This window comes from Pomacea canaliculata, linkage group LG9 (assembly GCF_003073045.1).
Source record: "Pomacea canaliculata isolate SZHN2017 linkage group LG9, ASM307304v1, whole genome shotgun sequence".
NCBI classification, from domain to species: domain Eukaryota; kingdom Metazoa; phylum Mollusca; class Gastropoda; order Architaenioglossa; family Ampullariidae; genus Pomacea; species Pomacea canaliculata.
The window spans coordinates 21,386,941-21,407,598 of NC_037598.1; the positions used below are offsets into that span (position 1 = coordinate 21,386,941).

The window sequence follows — 20,658 nt, forward strand, 5'->3', positions numbered from 1 at the left end:
TAGTTACACATCCTTGTGGAAGGCCGTGGGGACTGTGAAAAGTCTCTGTAAGTTTAGTTTTTGTCAGAATGCGTGGCTTCAGGGAGTGGTACATTGGCATCACTGCTCTGATAAAATGTCCGAATGCTTCGGATTTAATTAATGCTTTGTCAAGACAGTTTCGTGCTGGATTGCGTGGTAGGCCATCTTTAAGTCCACGAAGTATGTATAAAGTTTAGATGGCTTACTAAGCTATTTCTGGACAATGAAATATAACGAGAATATCTGGTCAGATGTTGAGGATCCCTTTCTAAATCCTGCTTGTGATTCTGATATAATCTTGTTTTCCTCCAGCCAATCATACAATCTAGTGTTCAGGATTGACATATAACACATACCAATCGTGCTAATTACCGAGATTTTTCTGTAATTATTGGGGGACTCTCGGCCTCCTTTTTCAAAGACTGATACAATGACAGAATTTACAAACACACTATTAGTATTTACTCAGAAAGCCTCAGTACGTGCTCTTCGGCGACTTTTATCATTTCCTTCAAACTGTCATCTACACCACATGCCCTCCCAGACCTCAGGCCCCTGATTGCTGAGCATCCCTCGTTGTAACATCTAGTCTACTGATTGAACTCTAGGCAGTTGGTCAACATCATAGAGGGTTAATCTGTAAGAGCACGAGGTATCCGATTTTAAAACTTCTATAAAGTGATTCATCCATCCTTCTGCAGTAATTTTCTTTTCGCTGTTTTCCGGTCTTTCTTCTTACGACATGATTTAATTTCTGTCTAAAATAGCTTTGGATTATTTATTTGTTGTGACAGTCGCTCTGCTTCTCCTTTTCATTCGCTTCGTAAGTGTTGGTTGACCCAGCGACCATCAGAGGGTTAAAGAACGACTGTTTGTCCACAATATATATATATTTGCTGGTATCGACTTCTAAATTGCCACTCCACTGCTATCGACATCGCAGTGATTGTAAGCTAGATACTACTCCGTTCCATACCTAGTAAGGAAGAAAAAAGACATCTTCAGTCATTGATACCTGACTTTCGATCCCTTCTGCGAGTATCTTGGTGCACGGAGATGACTTAGCAACCCGAGTAAAGCAGAGAATAATGAGAAAATATTGAACTTCGCAGCACCCCACCATCCTCATACCTTTTCTTGTCCTGTAGTCAGGGTACACTTAGTTCGAATACTGTCAGCATCGTATTGTTTGACCCGAAGGGTAACAGGGATTTCAAAGTTGTCAGATTATTTTAGGCAACAAATCGAAGCAGTGTGTCCTTGCCGGGTTTTTTGGTTTTTGTTTTGGTGCAGATTGAGACACAGGTTGATGAAGCCGGAAAAGGGTATGGAGGAAGGGTCAACATCGAGTCATAGTATCTGATCGACTTTGAAGAATTTCGCCGGTCACAGGATAAAATTAGAAGTCGCCCACACGTCCTCACCACGTGAAAAAATTCAGTTAGTTCTATTTCAGAAATGTCAGATCGTTTCGACGACCTACGTGGTGTACTGAAAATAGTACTTCTGAAAAAGGAAAAGAAAAGAACTGATGGCAGGTTTTTTTTAAACAAAAGATCAGACACAGATATCGAACTAACTTCGCCAAACTTTCTTACCCGATAAGAGTTTGATACACAGGAGGATGAGGTTACTGGTGTTTGTGTGAGACCATGTAGGGAGTTATGGATTGTTTTGCTGACAAACAATTCTGGAATTGCCTTATTGTCTTGAGGACCTAGAGGTGCTCTGGTTATGAAAAATGAAAGATTGCGCCTATTTATTGAAAAAGGTGTTAAAACAGTTTTGACAGACGATAACCTGTTATTATAATTAAAAGCTTTCAGGTTGTGTGGTGTGTGCGTGATTTAATAAATCGGCAGTATGTTCCAGAATTAATTAGGGATCTTAACTAGACAGCGACAGGCGGGAATAATGAATAGAGCAAAGCTCCAGCAATGATGTGAGCATCTATCAAAGTAACTACAAAACATCTGTTGTAAACATTATCCAACTATACTCAGTCATACTCGACTTTTATAAACACATCTACCAAGAACTTTAAAATATATATTTCCTTTAAAATGCAGCATTTAACTCCCCCCTTCCCCCAACGGCCGCGCTTACTACTTATAGACAATGACCCTAACCCTAAACAACTTGTATAAAGACTAATTACATCTTAAAAGATAAAACCGAAGGAGGGGGAGCGGGTGGAGTGTGTTTATGAGTGTATGCACGCGAGTGTGTACAAAGCCATCACTTCAAAACTTCTTTAAATACCCGCATGCAAACCCTGATTGTTCAAGGAATTTAAAATTTTTTTGATCACGTGCTTTAATCAGGAATTTGTTGAAGGTGACATCTCTTCTTGTTCCAGACAATCAGAAGACTGGTGCTCCGTGATTATGCCATTTATCTCCCCCTTTTTTGCCCCTGTTCAAGCGGTGCTCTCCTCTTGTCGTGCACGACAGAAACAATGCCTCGACAGTTTTCGTGATTGTCCGGAAATTAAGCTCTCCAGCCTCATTTTCTATTTTATAACTCATGCTCGCGCGCTTGTCTTCTTGCCGCTCGGTGACTCACAGGTGACTCATTAAAAAAAATATTTTTATAGTCATGTTCCAGAGTTACTCGTCTTTACTACACAGAAATACTGTGTGAACCACCTCCCTCCCTGTACCAGAAAAATCGGTGTTTTTCTTATTAGTATAGTCACCAATATTCAAAAAGGAACACTGCGATGTTAAAGTTTTGCATTAGCGGTATCAAAGACAACAGTTTACATTCGTTTTTAAACCTAAACTTTTATAAAAATTACATTTTGTTATAATTTACTATATTCTTAAAAGTATGCTTTTATTTGCTTACTTAGGCTGTCTCTGTAATCAGTGTTGTCTCCAGATTGTGAGAGTATGAACATTTGGTCTCCGTTGACAAAAAAATTTCCGTTTCCTTTTGATGTTGGTTTGAATCACTCCGCCTTGTCCAGATTTGTCTTTGTTCGCATAGAGATAAATATTTGTATTTAGAAGAGATTTTGTTCTATCGGAAGTAAAGTAGTTTATTCTAGTTAATTGAAGGCTGCTATTAACTACTTTCATTTATCGTAGACGGCAATCAGTTTATTTTTTTAAGAAGAAGTTGTAGAGTTCAATCAACCGACAACAACGACCACCATGTCTACTATTCATATCTGAATTTGTATGTGCAAATAATAATAATAGTAATAGTAATAATAATCATCATCATCAATCTGGCGTATTATTATAAAACTCTCTGTAAGCATCTGCTGACATCCGTCCTGACATTGTATTTTTGTTTACCGAACTAATTAAGTGTTGACGCAAGAGACAGCTGTGCACCTTGTCTCGCGCAGCTGACACCTGTTGTTATAGCCACGCTCGGACACATCCTCTTAAGTCCCTCTCCTCTGCAAAACACTATTTTTTTGAAAATCTAGGAAAACACCCCCCATTCCCCCGTTTTCTTTCACGAGACATATTCCAACAAACATCATCATTCACAGAAAGTAGTCAACAATAAAATGGATAAGTTTTCGTAGTAAAGGCCTCAGCCCCAGGGAACTGCGATCATATGTTAGTTAGGAATATGATGCCACGATTGTGACTTCTTTCTGTACAATAGTAATATTTACAGGCCAAGGAAAATATAAGGGGTGGCAGTGTGTGTGTGTGAGAGAGAGAGAGCTGGGTGGAATCCCCTATTACAGACCCGTATATTGAGTCGACGCCATTTTGGATACATGTCATCGATGAAACAAATTAACAGCTACAGGCGTTCCGACTTTTGTCGTTAGTCGTAGGACACTAATAACATGGAGGAACAAAAAAGTAAACAAACGTGAACAACCCAGTGGTTATGCGAGTGTTTGGATGCTGCAGTGTAAATAACGTGTGTGGAGAAAATCAGGCTAATAGATGGCATTGATCCGTGTGATCGACCCAGTGCCAGACATTTTCAGCTGTAAGTGTATGTCTGGACTCTGCAATCTACACAAGAAATGGCCTGGTCCTGATGAGGATTGACAGAGAGGATGCAAAATGGCGAAAAGTGGTATCCACCCCTCCAAAAAAAAAAATTGTAGGTTTGTTTCGCATCAGGTGATTATCCCATTGATGTCAACAGAAAGTGAAGAGGGAGGAAAAGAAAATGTTTATTCTGTGTCTGAATATCTGGGTGTGAATGAAATGGAAAAGGAAAACGTAGGATTAAGTTGTGGTAGTAAAGATAGGGGGTGAGATAATCACACGAGAAAATGTAGAGATTTAGTCAGAGCTTAGGTGATGAAGCAAAAGCAAACCAGTCAAGCCACCCACCCTACCTATAAATGTACAGATAAATTGTATGGTGAAAGTGTGAGAGTGTATTGCTGGCATGTGCATGGAGCCTGATAATGGTGACATGTTGTTGTGACAGTGACAGTCGTGAGTTTATAGTCTCATTAGCGTTTCATCACGAACTAATATCCCTGGACTACTGAAACCACTGTGTAGGATTTAAATTAACAAAGTAAGAGATATTTCATTGGATCATTAATTTTTAACTTACATATATGTTCAGCTTTTAGTGGATGAATTGCTCAAAGGTCAATGGCTCTAAATACCACATTTACGGTGACATGACAGCCACGAGCTTCTGACTGCCACTCGTCGTTTATTCTTATGTCTGCGGCTGGAAAGTAAAATACATTTCAGAGAACAGTATTTTTTTTTATTTTGAAATATATCGATTTTCTTTGAAAGAAGCTAAGTAAGAAGAGATGGCAATGATGATTGATGATGATGATGATGATGATGATGAAAATGATGAAAGTAATGAAAGTAATTCAAGCTCTCTTTTTTCCCCTCTTGAACCTAGGAACCGTCGCTGTTCGCCGTGGCCAAGCTGCTGGAGACAGGGTTAGTCAACCTCGCCCGCTTTGAAGTGCTGTGGCGTCCCGTGACCTCTCACCTGATGGAGGTAGGAACCTTTCTGTTTTTCTCATTGTGGGGCTTTGCGTGTGGTGCATGTGCAGCAAACTGTTTTCCCTCTGGTGGCGAGAGCTTCGTTTGCTGATCAAGCGAAGAACATCAGTGTTTCATCCATTTTTTTGAAATTTTGATTTTGTTGTGAAGCATGGCGTCTGTATTAGTGGTTTGGGGCATTGCGCGTGCTTATCAAGAAGAAAAAGGCGAAGAGAGAGAGAGAGCGTGCGTTTTGATTTGTTTTGCTTGGTAAGATTTATTGCATGATTGCCATTTTATTTTGAACGAAGAAGCGGTTAACCAAATGGCCACTATCGGCGTGCCAGTTCGACACCTGTGTGGCCTGTTCTCCCTACCTTTACCCAGTCGATGTCAGGAATGGGTACCTGACTCTGTAAAGGGATTACGGCTGCGATGAAATCAGGAAGGTCCTCACAAAAATGCAGGCCCCACAGAAAATACCTCACTCCCCAAACACCTGGAAAAAGAAAACAGGAGTCAATTTTATATTTACTTGTTATCATTAACTGCATTTTGGGATGTTTGCTATTTCACTTTCATGCGTTTCGTGTGTTTTTCCCTCCCCACCTCAGTTCGAACAGTTGTTTGGAGCTAAAGGTCCACGGCACAGTCCCGGGAGGCTGTGCTGACTGAGTCGCAGTCAAGTATTTCTACATCCGAGGCTTTTAGCGCATGCGTGTCGCTCAGGTGTGGGCAGAGGGCACTTCCTTTTTCAGGTGTCTACAGCCGTATGCTGGATATTAGAAATTAATCAAGTGGACTCACAGTTTCCTGATAAGGATGTCTGAAAGGGATTAGTTTTCCTGCGCAGATGACAGTGTATTTTTTCATGTTTGTATTATATTTCGATTTGGCAGGAGTTTCGTAGACAGGTGTTGTTTGTTTTCCCCGCCAGACTACAGCATGGTATTTTTTTTTTTAAACGACATTTACATTTTCAATACGCAAAAGATTGGACCAAGTATCGTAAACACAAATCACGGTTTTCAATTTGATTGTGAGCAGAAGGTGTCCGCTTGCGATGTTTGTTCCGAACTGTCCGACCCACTGGCGACTGTTAGTCGTGCATCACTTCCTCTCCCTTCCCCCTGCCCCTCACCCCCCTCACAAACATCAATGCATCTTGTTTGCCACGCATCACAACTTGATACTGTCCCATCTTTGCGGAACAATTATTTCCGGCAGTTCATTATAATTTATTGTGTTGTGTTAAGTGATTTACATGGAAAGTTGTGTTGGCTTTATTTGCATAGTTGGCCACGCTTCGTGGCCTGACAGTGCGATGTCCTTGGCGGTGGCTCAGTGATACATTAATTTTATTGCCATCAGAGATTTACATGCAGATGTGCTGGACCTTATTGGACTGTATCGAGTGATTAACGTATAAAACTTGACGAGATCGGAACCCTGAGTTTCTTACTTTAGGTGCTCCTGGGTGTTTCAGTTACTCGTCTGATATATGACATAATCGCCTAGAAACATAATTTTAGCACCGATTCACTCCCGGATGAAAGAAAAAAAAATCATCCTAGCTGGTACAAAATTTTGTGACCTGTTTTCCGTATGCAAAATTTCTAAAGATGATTTATCCCAGATCGCTTCTTATCAAGATAAACTGTTCCGCACTTCATCTAGCGGCGGTGCATAGTGATTTGTCTGAACGTGTGGTCAGATATGGCCGCAGAGGAAATGTTCAGGAGAAGATGGTTTTCCAGCCTTACTGATCTGACCATTTGCCTGAAACAAGATAGTCCTTGATCATCGTGTCCAGCTCGGCGCCGTCGTCGTCAACAGACTGCAGGGAACGATTCCCATTCCCGGCACGACCCATGCGTATCTCTCATCATGTTTTATGTGGGTACTTGTCGATTGTCAGACCCAGATTGACGCGGCCTACCTCTTCGCACGAAGGAGCCGCAGATAGTTTCCCAGACATGATTTCCTGTCTGCTTTCGTGGCCTGACCTATCCGACTTCCACTCTGTCATCGCTCGTCTTCGGCCTTAGAGGCATCCTCATCAAAAACAAAAAATAATACCACTCGAATTTGTAGAGCGTGATTCTTCGTGTGAAGGCGAGTTGAAAGTGCTGTACATGAAAGACTACAAACGAACGGACATTTCAACCTTACGAGATACACAGGAGTCAGCAGACAGATGACCCGATAACAAACTTGAACGAAGAAGCGCATACATCAGGGGTGGGCACACTCCGTCTGTAGGCGGGCCCGTCTGGCAAAATGTGTGTTTGTTTTTAGTTCAGCTTAGATTAATTTGATTGAAATTTAATTTATCAAGTACAACATCGTTAGAAGTCGACAGTCGGTAACATTCTATCACAGACAGAGTACAAAGATAACACGGCTGACATGTCTGATGTTAGAGAACATCGGGGGCGGCTTCCTTTAAAGGAAAGGCTGGTTTTAAAGTTTTATTGTGAGCGAATTCAGACAGTTTCACTTTACACCATGAATTCGGCAATTGAAGGCCATTATGTACTCATTTGTTGTCCATTCCATTATCACTAGGTTTGTTGTGTAGTCACCTGGCCTGGATTTTTGATATTTTACCTCATGGCTTAGAACTTTGATACCGAAAACTTTGCCCACCCCTAGATGTAGACAAAGAACTTAAGAGTGAGCAGAGCAGAATGCTTGGTTATGAAAAATATTTCTTGAAGAGCTCTGAACACACTGGCAAATGTTGAATTCTGAACTTTGAAACTTCAAAAGTGTCGTTAGGTGTGCATTCACCTTTCCGAGCGCTTTAAGACAAGCTCGAATTTATCAAACCATTTCTTACCTGTCATATGTATGCATATCAAAGAAATAGCCATCATTCATCTCATTTCATCTGACACCTCCCCTTCCCTCCCACAAAAAAAGCAACAACAACAACAACAACAAAAAACAAACAAAAAACCAAAAAACAGAAAACAAAAACTAAACTAAAAAAAAAAAACAAAAAAAAACCAAAGACAGAAAGAACACAGCACGCAGTGACAGATGTTTTTCTTCACACTGATTAAAGGCTGTAAACCCGCCCATTACAGCTGAGTTGAAAGGATGCCAACAAATGAGGGTGGAAAGTAGAGTCGTTTCACTGGTGCTAATCCCAACTGGTAACTGATTTTTCCGGATGCTTCTCCAGATCGTGTTTGACGGATGCCCCAGGTGATCCATTTTAGGAAGCCGCGTGGGCTGCTGGGCTCGGAAAGGCTTCTGCTCCGTGGAAGCATCTCGAGTTCACCATGGCGCATAGTTTGCAATCAGGAGGAATCATTACACGCGGGTTTTTTTTTTTTTAGAAACAATATATGTTTTTTGTGGGTTGGGTGGGTTGGGTGGGTGGCAGAAAGGTAATTCTATCAAATAATGAATAATCGAGAAGTGTTATATAGCGCTGTGATATTTACCGAATTAAAAAAAAAAACTTTTTTCACGATGAATCCATAGAAGGTTTTCTCAGATTCTTTTATTTTTTTTTAAAAATAAAGGCAAATTAAATGTAAAAAAGGAGAAACAGGGTTCAGAAAGGCATTGCATTTGGTGAAATATTGATGTTGTATCTCGCGGTCAGGCAATATATGACGGATTAGATCAATAAGCAACGTGTCGGGTATTATGTTTTATGATGGCACGAAGTTCACTGTGGCATCGGTATTGATCTGTAGAATCTGTTAAAAGCATGAGAGAGGAGGAAGTAGATGGGAGAAGATAAAATATGGAAATTTGAATAGCTTACGCTGCTAGTGTTTCTTGATCATGACTTATATATTGCGTGAGGCGGTGTTTCTATTCTCGGCCTGTAATTTCAAATATTTCTTTAAGTTATTTTCATGAAGCCATATACACGATTATTTTTTAGGCTGTTGGGATGTCAGTTTTTTTGAAGTATATACCCACATGTTGAAAGCGCGATATTTCTTTGGCCCACACTCACTGTCACTTAATTATCTTCTCACTTCTGAGATTATAAAACTTCGCACCGCCTTTAATCTTTGTTTTTTACATCGCACAAGAGAAATATAAGCAAACAGACCTACTGATAACGTGTATGATACGAGGATTCAAGTTTCTTAATGTAGCACGCACTCCGGTATTCCTCTTAAAGATTTGACATTCAGGGGAGACTATCGATATGCTTTAAGGAGAAAGGGGAGGGAAGAACACTTCTGTGTAACTACTTGTTCTTTCCTGTTTGAAGGTTTAAAGACGGAGTGTTGAAGTTTTCAAGTATGTAAAATCGTTAATTTGTTTGTCAATGGCTGGTTATCTCATTTTATTTCGTTTACCGGAATATAAACCTGCAGAGAATCTTGGAGTTTGGGTGAGTAAGAAACCTGCTTGGTGAATCGCCTTGCCAGCAGGGGACTTTTTTTGGTGGGGGAGACGGGAAGCTGTGCTCCAGACATCTTGAAACCTAGTGAACGGGTGTCTTGTGATAGACAAGCCATTCTGGAAAGTGCTGAGCAGATGCACGTGCACTTTCTCGTGTGAGCGTGTGGGCGCATGTATGTCTTTCTATTTTAGAGGAACTTTAATACCCTCGTGATAGAGACCAACCTAGTTCTTTTGTTCTTAGCCTGTGACGTCTTATGTGACCTGCTGACCTCCTGTACGTATGACCTTTTTTTTTAAAGCCTCGACCTTACAGTTCCTTTCTTCTCTTGTTGGTCGTGACTGACTGTGAAGCGACTGGGCTTGAACTTGAAGACCTTTAGCAGCCATCTCCCAGGACGTCGGGGTATGGGTATTTTATGGTGCCTGTACATCGCGCCATCCCAGGCATGGGGCTCAATCCCAGGATTACTGTTGGGTTTATGTTCGAGACTGAGGGCTTACCAAGGCACTGGATCGGTACTGGTCTGCCGCCCGAAGTGTCATCGTTTCCCACGTGGAAGCCTTTAGTCTGCCCTTGTTGCCACTGTCTTCTACCAGAAGGTGTGATCCGCTGGAGCTCTGACTGTCCGACAAGCTTGTGATCATCACACCACGAACCATTTTCATCAAAGTTCTCTCTAAGTATTTTTTTAAGGGGAGAAATGTCCCTTGTATATATGCCCTTGTTAAGACTCTTAGCGTATACTGCATGGCCATAATGTCCTCGTGAAGGTGTTGAGACGGGTCTGGGGCTGGTTAACTCTGGTAGGACAATCAATGTAAAGAGCAGCTTACACTGTCTCACACACATATTGTATTGATCTACGTTATATATATATATATCGCTCTCGAAGTCATAAGTACAGAGTTGGATTCACCTTCTGTAGTAACGTCTTAATCAATAAATGTCTTTTTTTCTTTGGTTTTATCTTTAGTTCTTTGTGTGTATTTCGGGATTTTTTAGTTCTTTCTCTGCGCGAGCGTTCGTTTATGTATATATGTGTGTGGGATTTCCTAGTAATGTGGTTTTAGGACTGATTGACACAATCGATAACATATCAATTGCAAATCGAAGTCATTGAAACGATTTGAAACATTCCTCTGTTCTACGTATTTAATGTTTTTTTTAAAATAGCTATTTAACCGGCTTCAATGAGGTCATCTGTCTTTCCAAGTGCAGTCCAAATCGCTCTCAGGAAGCATACATCCACTCCCCATCGTTCTAGGCATACACTCAAAATATTAGTAAACAAGCACTCCAACCAGTCCTTCTTCACAAGCTCGCTTCTTTTATTTTACATCCGGAATCGAAAAGTTAATCAAACGACAAACGACAACGATCGCGATTTACCTAACAAATAACTTGAACATTCAAGATTGCTGCTCGTCGATTTTGAACATACACGCAGACAAGCAACCATATACTCATAGAGGTAGGAAAGGAGAGTGAGTTACTAAGTAAATATGTGTGTGTGTGAGAAAGAGAACAGAGAGAAGGATTGATGCAGAGAAAAAAGTTGGGTGGGTTTGCACAATCCAAGAGTCGGCGAAGAAAGCGAGGGTTTTTGTTTGCAAGAGCCCAGCGCTTATTTCGCGACCGTGATGAAGCTGTCGACAGAATATAGCGAGTTTAATAATTGATTGGCAAGGTGCATCTCATCTCCTGCCAGCAGCCATCCGTCATGTTTGGTAGCGGCTGCAGTAGCCCACCCTGGTCTGTAATCCTGTTTGCACCGCTCTTCTAATAGTCTTCCATCAGTTGCCGAGGATTTGTCTGTCTCGCGGCCTCCGCGTCTCCTCCGATGTTCGATCTCGATATCGAGCCGTCATTTGTAGGTAATTTTGATTAACTTTATCTAAGTACTGAATCGGTAGTCCTACCCCTCCTCCTTTTTTTTCTCTCTCTTTCTCTTAAGGGCTAACTCTAAAACTTAGAAACTTTAATGAAAACTTTTTTTCTCAGCTTAGACCTGTCGAAGAGAACTATGCCATGAAAGTTGTGTGTCTAGATGTCTTCACGAATCAAAATAAGAATGCTAGGAAGGTTTGGATAACATCTGAAATGTTAAAAAAAAATGTCATTCGCTGGTGATCAATGTGAGAGAGAGAAAGAAAGGAAGGAAGGGAGAGTGGAGGTAAGTAAATGGAGGAGAGAAGTAAATGGAGATGGAGAGGGATCAGAGGTAGGTGAGTGTAAAAAGGTGTAGGAAGAGGTATAGTTGTTGCCATATTGATATGCGTTTCTTTGTGTGTGTGTGTGTAAAAATGCGATTATTTGTGCATATTCAGCATCACTTGCTAGAGATGTCTACAGAATGAATTGTATTACCGCAGTGTTTAAAATATCCTTGAGATTGGGATTAGTTCGCCGAGAGACCAGGTGCGCCTTCCAATCATCTGAATTTGTTTTCCGCATCTTTGGTGGTGAAAATTACACGTTGACATCTTGTAAACAAACGGCTTTGGTTACATCAGCCAAATTCGCACAAACAGTGCAACCTTTCCAACTCTCATTTTCCTTGTGATTATTGCTTTTCTCCGCGAAGCTTTTATTCATTTTTTTTAAACCCTCACAGTAATTATTATTATTACAGTGCTTGTGTTGCTTATTACCTTGTGGTTCATATGATATCCTAAGTTTAAGAAGTTCACCTGAAAAGCAGCTGGTGCACCTTCCACAAACAACAACAATATGCAGATTTTTAATTTTAAAAATACAGACTAAAACATTTAAAATTATATCTAGTTTCATCAAAGTCGCTGAATTCTAGAACTGACCAAAAATAAGCAGTTGAAGAGATGGAAATGGATTGACAGACGGAAGTGTTTAGTGCTGAAAGGTTTGACCTTAGTGGGTGTCTGGGTAGACAATTTGCAGTATCTCGGGTAGGTTTGCTGACACGTGACTAGCTGTCGTAGACCAACCAGCCTTTTGTGGCTGGCTTTTTGTTTTCGTTTTCACAGAATAGATTGTTTGATTATAGTGTGCTTACGTCACAAGATATATAGGTTGATGTCTAGCGTGCGTACGTCACACAATATATAGGTTGATGTCTAGCGACGTACGTCACAGAATATATAGGTTGGTGTCTAGCGTGCCTACATCACAAAACATAGGATGATGTCTAGCGTGCGTGCGTCACAGAATATATAGGTTTATGTCTGGCGTGCTTACGTCACAAAATGCATAGTTTGATGTGTTGCGTGCGCACAAGGGGTGCGTGATGGGTGTCCGTGAATGTCTCCACATTTTTTCTTACAAATACAAGAGACAGAGAGAGAGAAAGTACAACTTCGAGCCATGAGTTATGCATGAGGAGGCGGTTCCTGGGGGAGTTGTGTAATCAGCGGACGGTTTCGGCAGCAGTGACGTGGTCTTAACCGAACGTCATCTTCGTTTTCGGTCAGGTTCAGCCTCCGGTGACTTGGCACAGTCACTGCAGCAGGTCAGACCCTCACCCTCCTCTTTTTTTCCCCCACACGTCGGTGACACCCGTCCGTTAGGAGAAACCGGGTACATCTGACGACAGACGATGTTGAGAGATGATCTGTGTCACTAGAGACTAGCTTTGTGTCTACATATTATTACCTACATATTATTACCTGTTTCCCACGCTGACAGTCAACAGTCCCCTCACTCCACCGCTCCTCTCGTCCTAGTCACACCATTTTCAGGTCTCGCTCAGCTTTTCTTTCTTTGCCGCCTTATTTAGTCTGATAGTCACAGGCACCCAATTTCCTGCCGGTAATGAATTTAATTAGCGTCTTTACACACACCGGATTTTTTTCAATCTATTTTTGTAAACTTCCCCATCCCAGCATGCCACGACATCCAGGTCACGGTATCTTTCCTCTCTGCTTCTTTGTTCAAGCGCATGCAAGCAAGGCCCTGGGTTCGGATCCCGTCTCGGGTACACTGTTCTTTCTCTGCATGTGGTATTTGTTGACAGGGCTGGCTGCTGTAATATAGCCTTAGTTGCTGACTCGGTGTAAAACACCAATTCCCCTCCCTCTCCACATACATTTTCTCTTTCTGTCTTCAATATTCTCCCAAAGCCTTATATGGATTGTGTCTGGTTCACCTAATCAGTTCAGGGAAGTTATATCCGGTAAAGGGTACAGGTGAGCACTGTTCACAAATCAGACACTATATATATATTCGTCAAACCTTCAACTCTGTTACTGTATTTAAAACACACGCGAATGTTTTATGTGGTAATTGAAGGAATGACCTTTGATACACGGAAAGTTCTTGGTTTATGACAGACCGTCTGCTGTTACGGGAACTCTGTCTCCGAGTGTATGATACTTACCTGTCAAACTTTGTTCTTTGCTCTTTTGTATCGACATTGTATGCCGGGATCGCAAGTTTCTTGTGGATTGTTGGTGTGATTTAAGTGGACTATAAACACTCACCTGAACATGACACTTGATCATAGCGACAGCAGTCGCCATCCATTTCGATGACGGAGACCTCACAATGTACATTAGAGAAAAAAACTGTCGACGTCCACGAACCGATTCCTCGTATTTGAACCTCGGTTTGATGAGAGAAAGAGAGAGAAAGAAAGATGGTTGAGATAAAGCTGTTGCCAGAGGCGTGCTTTGCTTTCTAAAGAAGATAGCCAAGCGGAAGTAGACACTAGAGTTGTCGCCCCACCAGAGTGACGCCATTGTGAGGAACAATGTACAGCTACTTATTTTACTTCATGCCACTTTATCTCTTCGCTAATTGACAACAAGGAACAGGTTCTCTTGGAGGATACAAGGGAAAGAGCACTCTTTCGATGTTTATTTTCGTTACAAGATTCAAGATTTTTGATTCTTTCACCTTCCGAGAGGTATTCCATTACTCAGAAAAAAAGTATATATATATATTTTCACACACATTCCTGACTGGCACATTTCTGTCTATCTTTATATACAATATAAAGTTACAATATGAGTCACACTCACCCCCGCAAACACAAATATCCACTGGTCGGTTTTTTAGCTAATTAAAACTATTTTTTTCTGTACCATACGCTTGTTTTATCCTACTTCTAAACCCCTAAAAGCCCTTTAAAGGATATCTGAACATGTAATCAAATAAAGTAAAATATATAAACACAGGTAAACTTTTGACCAAGGCGGTTGGTTGGACTACATGTTTCCTGACTGAAACAAGAACAGTTGATGCTGTGTTATGAATATAAGGTGTTTGGATTTTTGTGGACTATTTAGTGTGTTCAGCTTGATATCTAACCGAGAATTTCCCTAAAATTCAGGAAATAGAACAGATTTCTCTATGACAGAAAAGGAAACCAGAACTAATACAGAAAAAAAATCGAGACCACAACTTATTTATTCTCCCTCCCTTTCTAGTCTAATGTTTGAAGATGCTTGCATTTTCCATGAAAAGCGAAATGCTCTCTGTGCAGAAGACCTTTCTGTACCGAAACGAGGCTGTGAAGGCGGAGACAGAACAACAAAACCGTCTCTCACCATTTGATGTCTTTATTTCACTTAATGGGAAATGCATTGAATTTTTTTTTTTCTTTGTTAAATAAAGGCAGTTCCGATGTTCGCTAACAACGGTCGTAACTTGCTGTGAATGGTTCTGGGTGTCAACAGGTTTTTCTCTACAGACATGTCTACCTTGGGTTCCACGGAAAAAAATATTTAACTGATGCACAGCACAGAGTAGTGTTACTAATGCACGACAACGAGTGGTTTGTATTACTGATGCCCGGCACAGAGTGGTTAGTGTTACTAATGCATGGCAAAGGATAGTTTGTGTTACTAATGCTAGTTCGGGAAATAGGAAAGACTTAGCAGTTTGTCTGCACATTACAGTCCGGATCCGACGGAGTTAAAGGTCAACGCGAGCGCTCAACGAAAAAACAAAGCATAAAGCATCACATAAACTATTTCGGTGATATTTAACGATGACGAGGCACAAGAAATATTATATTAATGTTTTTTTTTTCTTATCAGTCTGGTGATTGAATTCGGTTTGAACCTTCTAATTTTTAAAATTTCAGTCGAAGATTCTAAATAAAGTTCAAATCTGTAGACGCATCGGAGCTCTCCATTATATGAGAGTAATTTTCGTCTGCTTTCCAAATGGCAGGTGAGAATTACGATGTTTGAAGGCTGATATCTTGAAAATTAAGCATAATTATGTACTCAGATTTTGGAATTTATTATTTTGAAATGATCTTAACCCGATCACAAAACAGAAATGCTGCGCTCGTGTTGTCCTTTAAAGTAAAGCTACTAACATGGCGGAGGGCTGTAGGCGCGACAGGTGAAGCAAAGTATCTACTTGTTTTTATCGTGACGGGTTGGAGTTGTGCCCGAGAGGCGGATGGAGTGCGATTAGAACAATGAAAACAAAACACCTCTAGCAGACACACCGGAAACGCAGTCTTGGGGTCACAGAACGACAGGGACGAGACATGGCGCAGGTAGAAAAGTAGATCCGTCCGCTGGCAGCTCCATCAGGTTTCCGGCTGCGCCTACACGTTAGTGCTCCGTTTGAGGATGTGAACAGATTAAGGACAGGGACATGGGGTGGGGCTCTACTCTTAGGCGTGGCCGCCATTTCTCGGGGTAAAAATAATTACAGTAGTTGCTGCATGAACTTATGTCTACTCTTTCTTCTTTGTTTGTGTGTGTGTACATGGGTGTGTAGGTGTGTGTGTGTGCATGTGTGTTTGTGTGTATAGGTGTGTGTGCGAGCATTGGTGAGTTTGTGTGTGCTGTATGTAGAAATTTGGATGGGCTCGATGGACCTGTGTCTTAGACGTTTGCTTCTATTTACATCGTGCAACAAAGAAACGAGGCGATGTCGTGGGCCAGATGTTTCGACCGGAGACACCATTAGGAGGGGATGGCAGTGGAGGGTAGTTTTTTCGATGTAAACAGTCATCCGCACTCTGTTTATCTCCCTGGAAACTTTTCAAACTTTCGCATCATCCCTCCGTCTAAGCAGACCTTTGTCTGGACTATTGCCATAGTAGAATGAAAATTAAGTGCAGGAGATAGTACGAATGTAAAGTCAGCAGTGTACGGAATGTAAGTATGGTTCTCAAAACCAAAGAATGTTAGTATGGCTCTCATATCGCGAGATGTATTGTTTTTAAAACCAAACAATATGAAAATGTTTTTCTTAAACCTAATTCAATGAACGCTGCTTCGTGCACAGGTATATGCGTGTTACCATGTAACTTGGTAACCTTTTTCCATTGAGCCAATCAACAGCTAGCATAGGAAGGAACCCGACCCATGTTTTGCAACCTTGGAAACTATTTCTCATTATAACTACCACCCAAAGAGCCATTATGACCAGCAGAGGGAAGTTTCTGTTGAGTAGGTTGCAGACTGAAATTAAGTTTAGCGATGTTAAAGAGTGAAATTGAGTTCAGCAGCTGGCAATTAGAAGATACTTTACTAACATAAAAGTTAGTTTATGGTCAGCAAAATGTGGATCCAAATTTTGTTGAGGTGTATACAGAGTGATATTCTGTGGAGCAGTATGCAGTGACATTATATTAAGCAGCACACCCGGCTTACTTACATCTTCACCCACCTCACGACGACATTTGACTATAACGAAAACTGATGTTGAAGAAGAAGACCCACCAAAGATGCAGATGATAGTGTGGTGCTCATCTGTTCACCGTTAAAAACCCGTTCACATATTCTTTATATTCCAACGAGGTAAAAAAAACAAAGGGGGGACTTGGAAAGAGACTTGGGGCGGACGCAATCAGGAGGATCTTCATCAAAGACTGGCCACTGTGAAGAGGTTACCATGAATGCCAAAGAGAGATGGCCCAGCAACCAGGTCTCGGAGCGTGATCACAATTCTCATTTTGATCCACGTTGTGCCTCGTGATGCGGAAGGTTCATCCTAGCCGAGAATCGTGTGTACCCGGACAGGTTGCGCGCGCAGGATGCAATTCCAGCGGCATTTCCGGTTCCGGAGAGAGGAAAAAAGTGTAGCGTCATGCTTGAAAGTCAAGAGCCGGAAACAGGTTGGCGTCGAGCGCCAGATCAAATGTTTTTGCCAAACGAGGGGACAAGTCTAGCATATGAAATTAACATGTGAGATCATCAACAGGGTGGTGTGGATGTGTTTTTGTTTTCCATCGATGTGGACAGCGAGTACTGGGAGGGCTTGCCAGCGTGGGTGATGTTCTTGATTGTGGAGGACGAGGTCGCTGGTTCGAGGCCCCTATCGGCTTAACGTTGGTAACCAGCAAGCAGTGTTCCAGAAGTAACTGGGTTCTTGTTTTGTTGAGAAATGTAAATGGGAAATAAATAGAGGATTGGGTTATGACATTCACCACTCGTGCCCTGGACACGGGGAGTAACTGAGGTTTTACTGCCCCTTGCGGTCACTGGGTTGTGGGACTTGACCAAGACCAGTACAGCGAAAACATACCAGGGTGAACCCATGACTGCTGTTTGTTAAATAATAATTACAGTAGTACAAATAATAACAAAAAAGGTTTTTAGATGGGTTTATTAAACACGTCAAACATTAATTGTTATTGTTGTTTATGTTAGCTTGAAGACTGGTTGACAGCGTTTATGAGACAACAAGGGAAGGGTAGAGGGAGGAGAGTCCCAGATGTTTCACCAGCTGTTCAATAATTCAATCACTCACTAAAGAACACCAGCTCGAAATATTGAGTTATAGGAAATAACTTGAAATATTCGAAGTGACAGTAACATAGTTTGACTGACTTTCTTTTTCTTTCTTCTTACATGCTCGCGGATCTTGAAAGTATCCAGGCGACATGACACGGGACTACTTTATGCGCGCAGTAAAACGACTGAGCTTGCGTTTTCCATCGACACGTACAGAAAGACGCACGCGTGCACGCACAAACACACATGCACGCACAAACACACATGCACGCACGCGCACGAACACCGCCGAGCGTTTCCAGGAGAAAATGTTCTTTCACCGAAAGTAGACCGGGACTTCAAAGGTGTGCAGAGCTCTCTAATCCTGGTGTCCATTGATTGCTCCGGCGGCGCCGTCCAGGCACTGGCCGTGGAGCTGGAGGAGGATAAATTATATCCGACCACTCTAGGACCCTTCAGCCGCCATTATTAGATAATCACAAGATTAGCCTCCGTGGTCAGGTAGCCGCGACAGTTTGGGCCCAATCTTGGACTCGGGTGGGTAAAGGTAGGGTGGAAGGTGAAGCGAGGTCGGACATGATTCTTTTACTTTGCTTCCTCTTCGAGACGGTGGTAGTTGGGGTGGTGGGAGGATGGGGTAACAACGGACATGTTTGTCCGACCCAGCATGCCTTTTTATGCCCCTCGTGACGCGTTAAACTGGAAACTTTATAATCATCGAGGGACTAATTCTTCCTCGGTGTATTGATCTCACAGTGTGGCCACACCCTCTTGGATAGCTGTCTCCCCTCCACGGTAGCTGAAGTAAAATAACTGTGCGGTTGTTCTGCTTAAACCAACACAGCCTACCTCTTCAGCATTTAAAAAATAAGTAACGGTCGAGGCTCACACGGATCTGTTTGTTCCGTTCCACTCCGTGACGTCATGTGTGGCAGTAAATTTCTCGTGCGTGACGTGCAGCGTTGCACAAACATTGGCGGTCGTCTGCCCAGGCTCGGCTGTAGTTTGATGGCTAACTGCCTAGCAGTCTGCTAAAGTGTTCATACAATAAAAGCGTTTAGGATGGTATTAGTTATCCAGCTCGTACTTAGCGATCCTCTGTGAACGCAGGCACCTTGATGACATCAGTAACCTGATGTTTACTGCTGACGGGGACGTTTACCGGAACGAAACCATTGAAACATTTCGAGATATCTGTTGACATCCTTCTCTTTGTCATTCTCCCGACAGCTTTTTTTTTTCTCTCTCTCTCTCCTGTCCCCGATTCTGAACTACTAAGACAGATCCCTAGTGAACTTGCTGACCTTTCACACACAATGTATCATTTATTATCTTCACAAAAGCGTCAGCTGCTGGCATCGTTGATGGGTGGTCTGCGATTGCGGTAATAGACCGCCATTAATCTTGGCTTTAACTCCTTCATGCCTGGGTGAAGGTCTTGGGTGCAGTAATACAATGTTGCAATCGTTCTGAAGTTCTCGAGCAGTAAATGAAGCGTATAATGACCTTAGCACGTGAAACTAGAAAGACTTGAGGTTCCTAGCGAGAGAACAAGCAGACTACGATCACATGTGATCGGTACTAAAGTCCTCAAAGCTGTTGTCCATTTGACTTCTTGACCTCCATCGTGAATGGGGGGCATTTGAAAAAGGAAGTGATGAACTTTTACTTCAAGTATAATTTCTTAATGGGTGGGATGTAGTTATTGTTGGTCGTGGCAACAAGAGAAACTTTTAAAACAAAATTGTATTTAAAACCTCATCCAAATTTATGAACCACAAAGGATGCCAAGCAACCAACGATAAAAAAAGTGGAAAGTTTAATATGTATTAAAATGATATAAGCATGCCTCGCTAGCTTCTCTTAACTGATTAACTCTCTCTCTCTCCGCCAGGCCGAGCGTTTCTAAGAGGAGCTTACTGGCCGTGGGTATAAAGATGACCTCAGGTGCACCCAAGCACCATGCTCAGATCTTTATTATAGAATTAGGGGTTAAGTGGGCGCGTTTTTATATCGCCGAGTGCTTCTCATCGATAGATGACAATCTTCCTGCGTCAGCGTTTATCAAGTGAGTGGGTTTGATTACGACAGTTCACTGTCCGCCGAGCTTTTGAGGTTTGATTTTTGATCGAAGAGTGAGGACGAAGATTAAAAGTAGCTGGCGCGCCGCGGGCTGCTGGCCGGGACTGCCGGGACAGCTCGCCAGACTTCCTCCCACTTTGTTATCGACATCCTTATTTCAGTCTTTGATGTTAATAAGTGATGCTAGTTCTCCTGCTTGACCCCGACGCGTGCCGGCAAGGGTCACGGGGATCTGGTGTCCAGCTCTGTCCGATTCTGGGGGGATTGTCTTTCATGTCTCTTCTTTCATTTGGTAATTCGCGCTCGTCACCTTGCGTGTTCTTCTTTTGCCCATCAAGTGACCACACAGAAAGATCATCATCCATCTATCCGTCATCTATCCACCATCCATCCATTCCTCCATCAATCATCCATCCACCATCCCATTCCTCCATCTATCCACCCATCATCCATCCAATCTTCCATCCATCCATCATCCATCAGTCAATCAATCCATCCATCAATCATCAATCAGCAACAGCATCATCAACAAGACAAAAACTGTGCA

General features: G+C 42.0%; 1 protein-coding gene across 1 annotated transcript in view; it reads left to right on the plus strand.

Moving 5' to 3' along the window:
- LOC112572638 (protein MON2 homolog) overlaps positions 1–20,658 on the plus strand; it is a 284,300-nt gene that overhangs the window by 49,864 nt on the left and 213,778 nt on the right. The window contains exon 20 of the mRNA XM_025252405.1: positions 4,882–4,983. Within this exon, the coding sequence (XP_025108190.1) occupies positions 4,882–4,983 (102 nt within the window). The remainder of the gene's footprint in view (positions 1–4,881; positions 4,984–20,658) is intronic.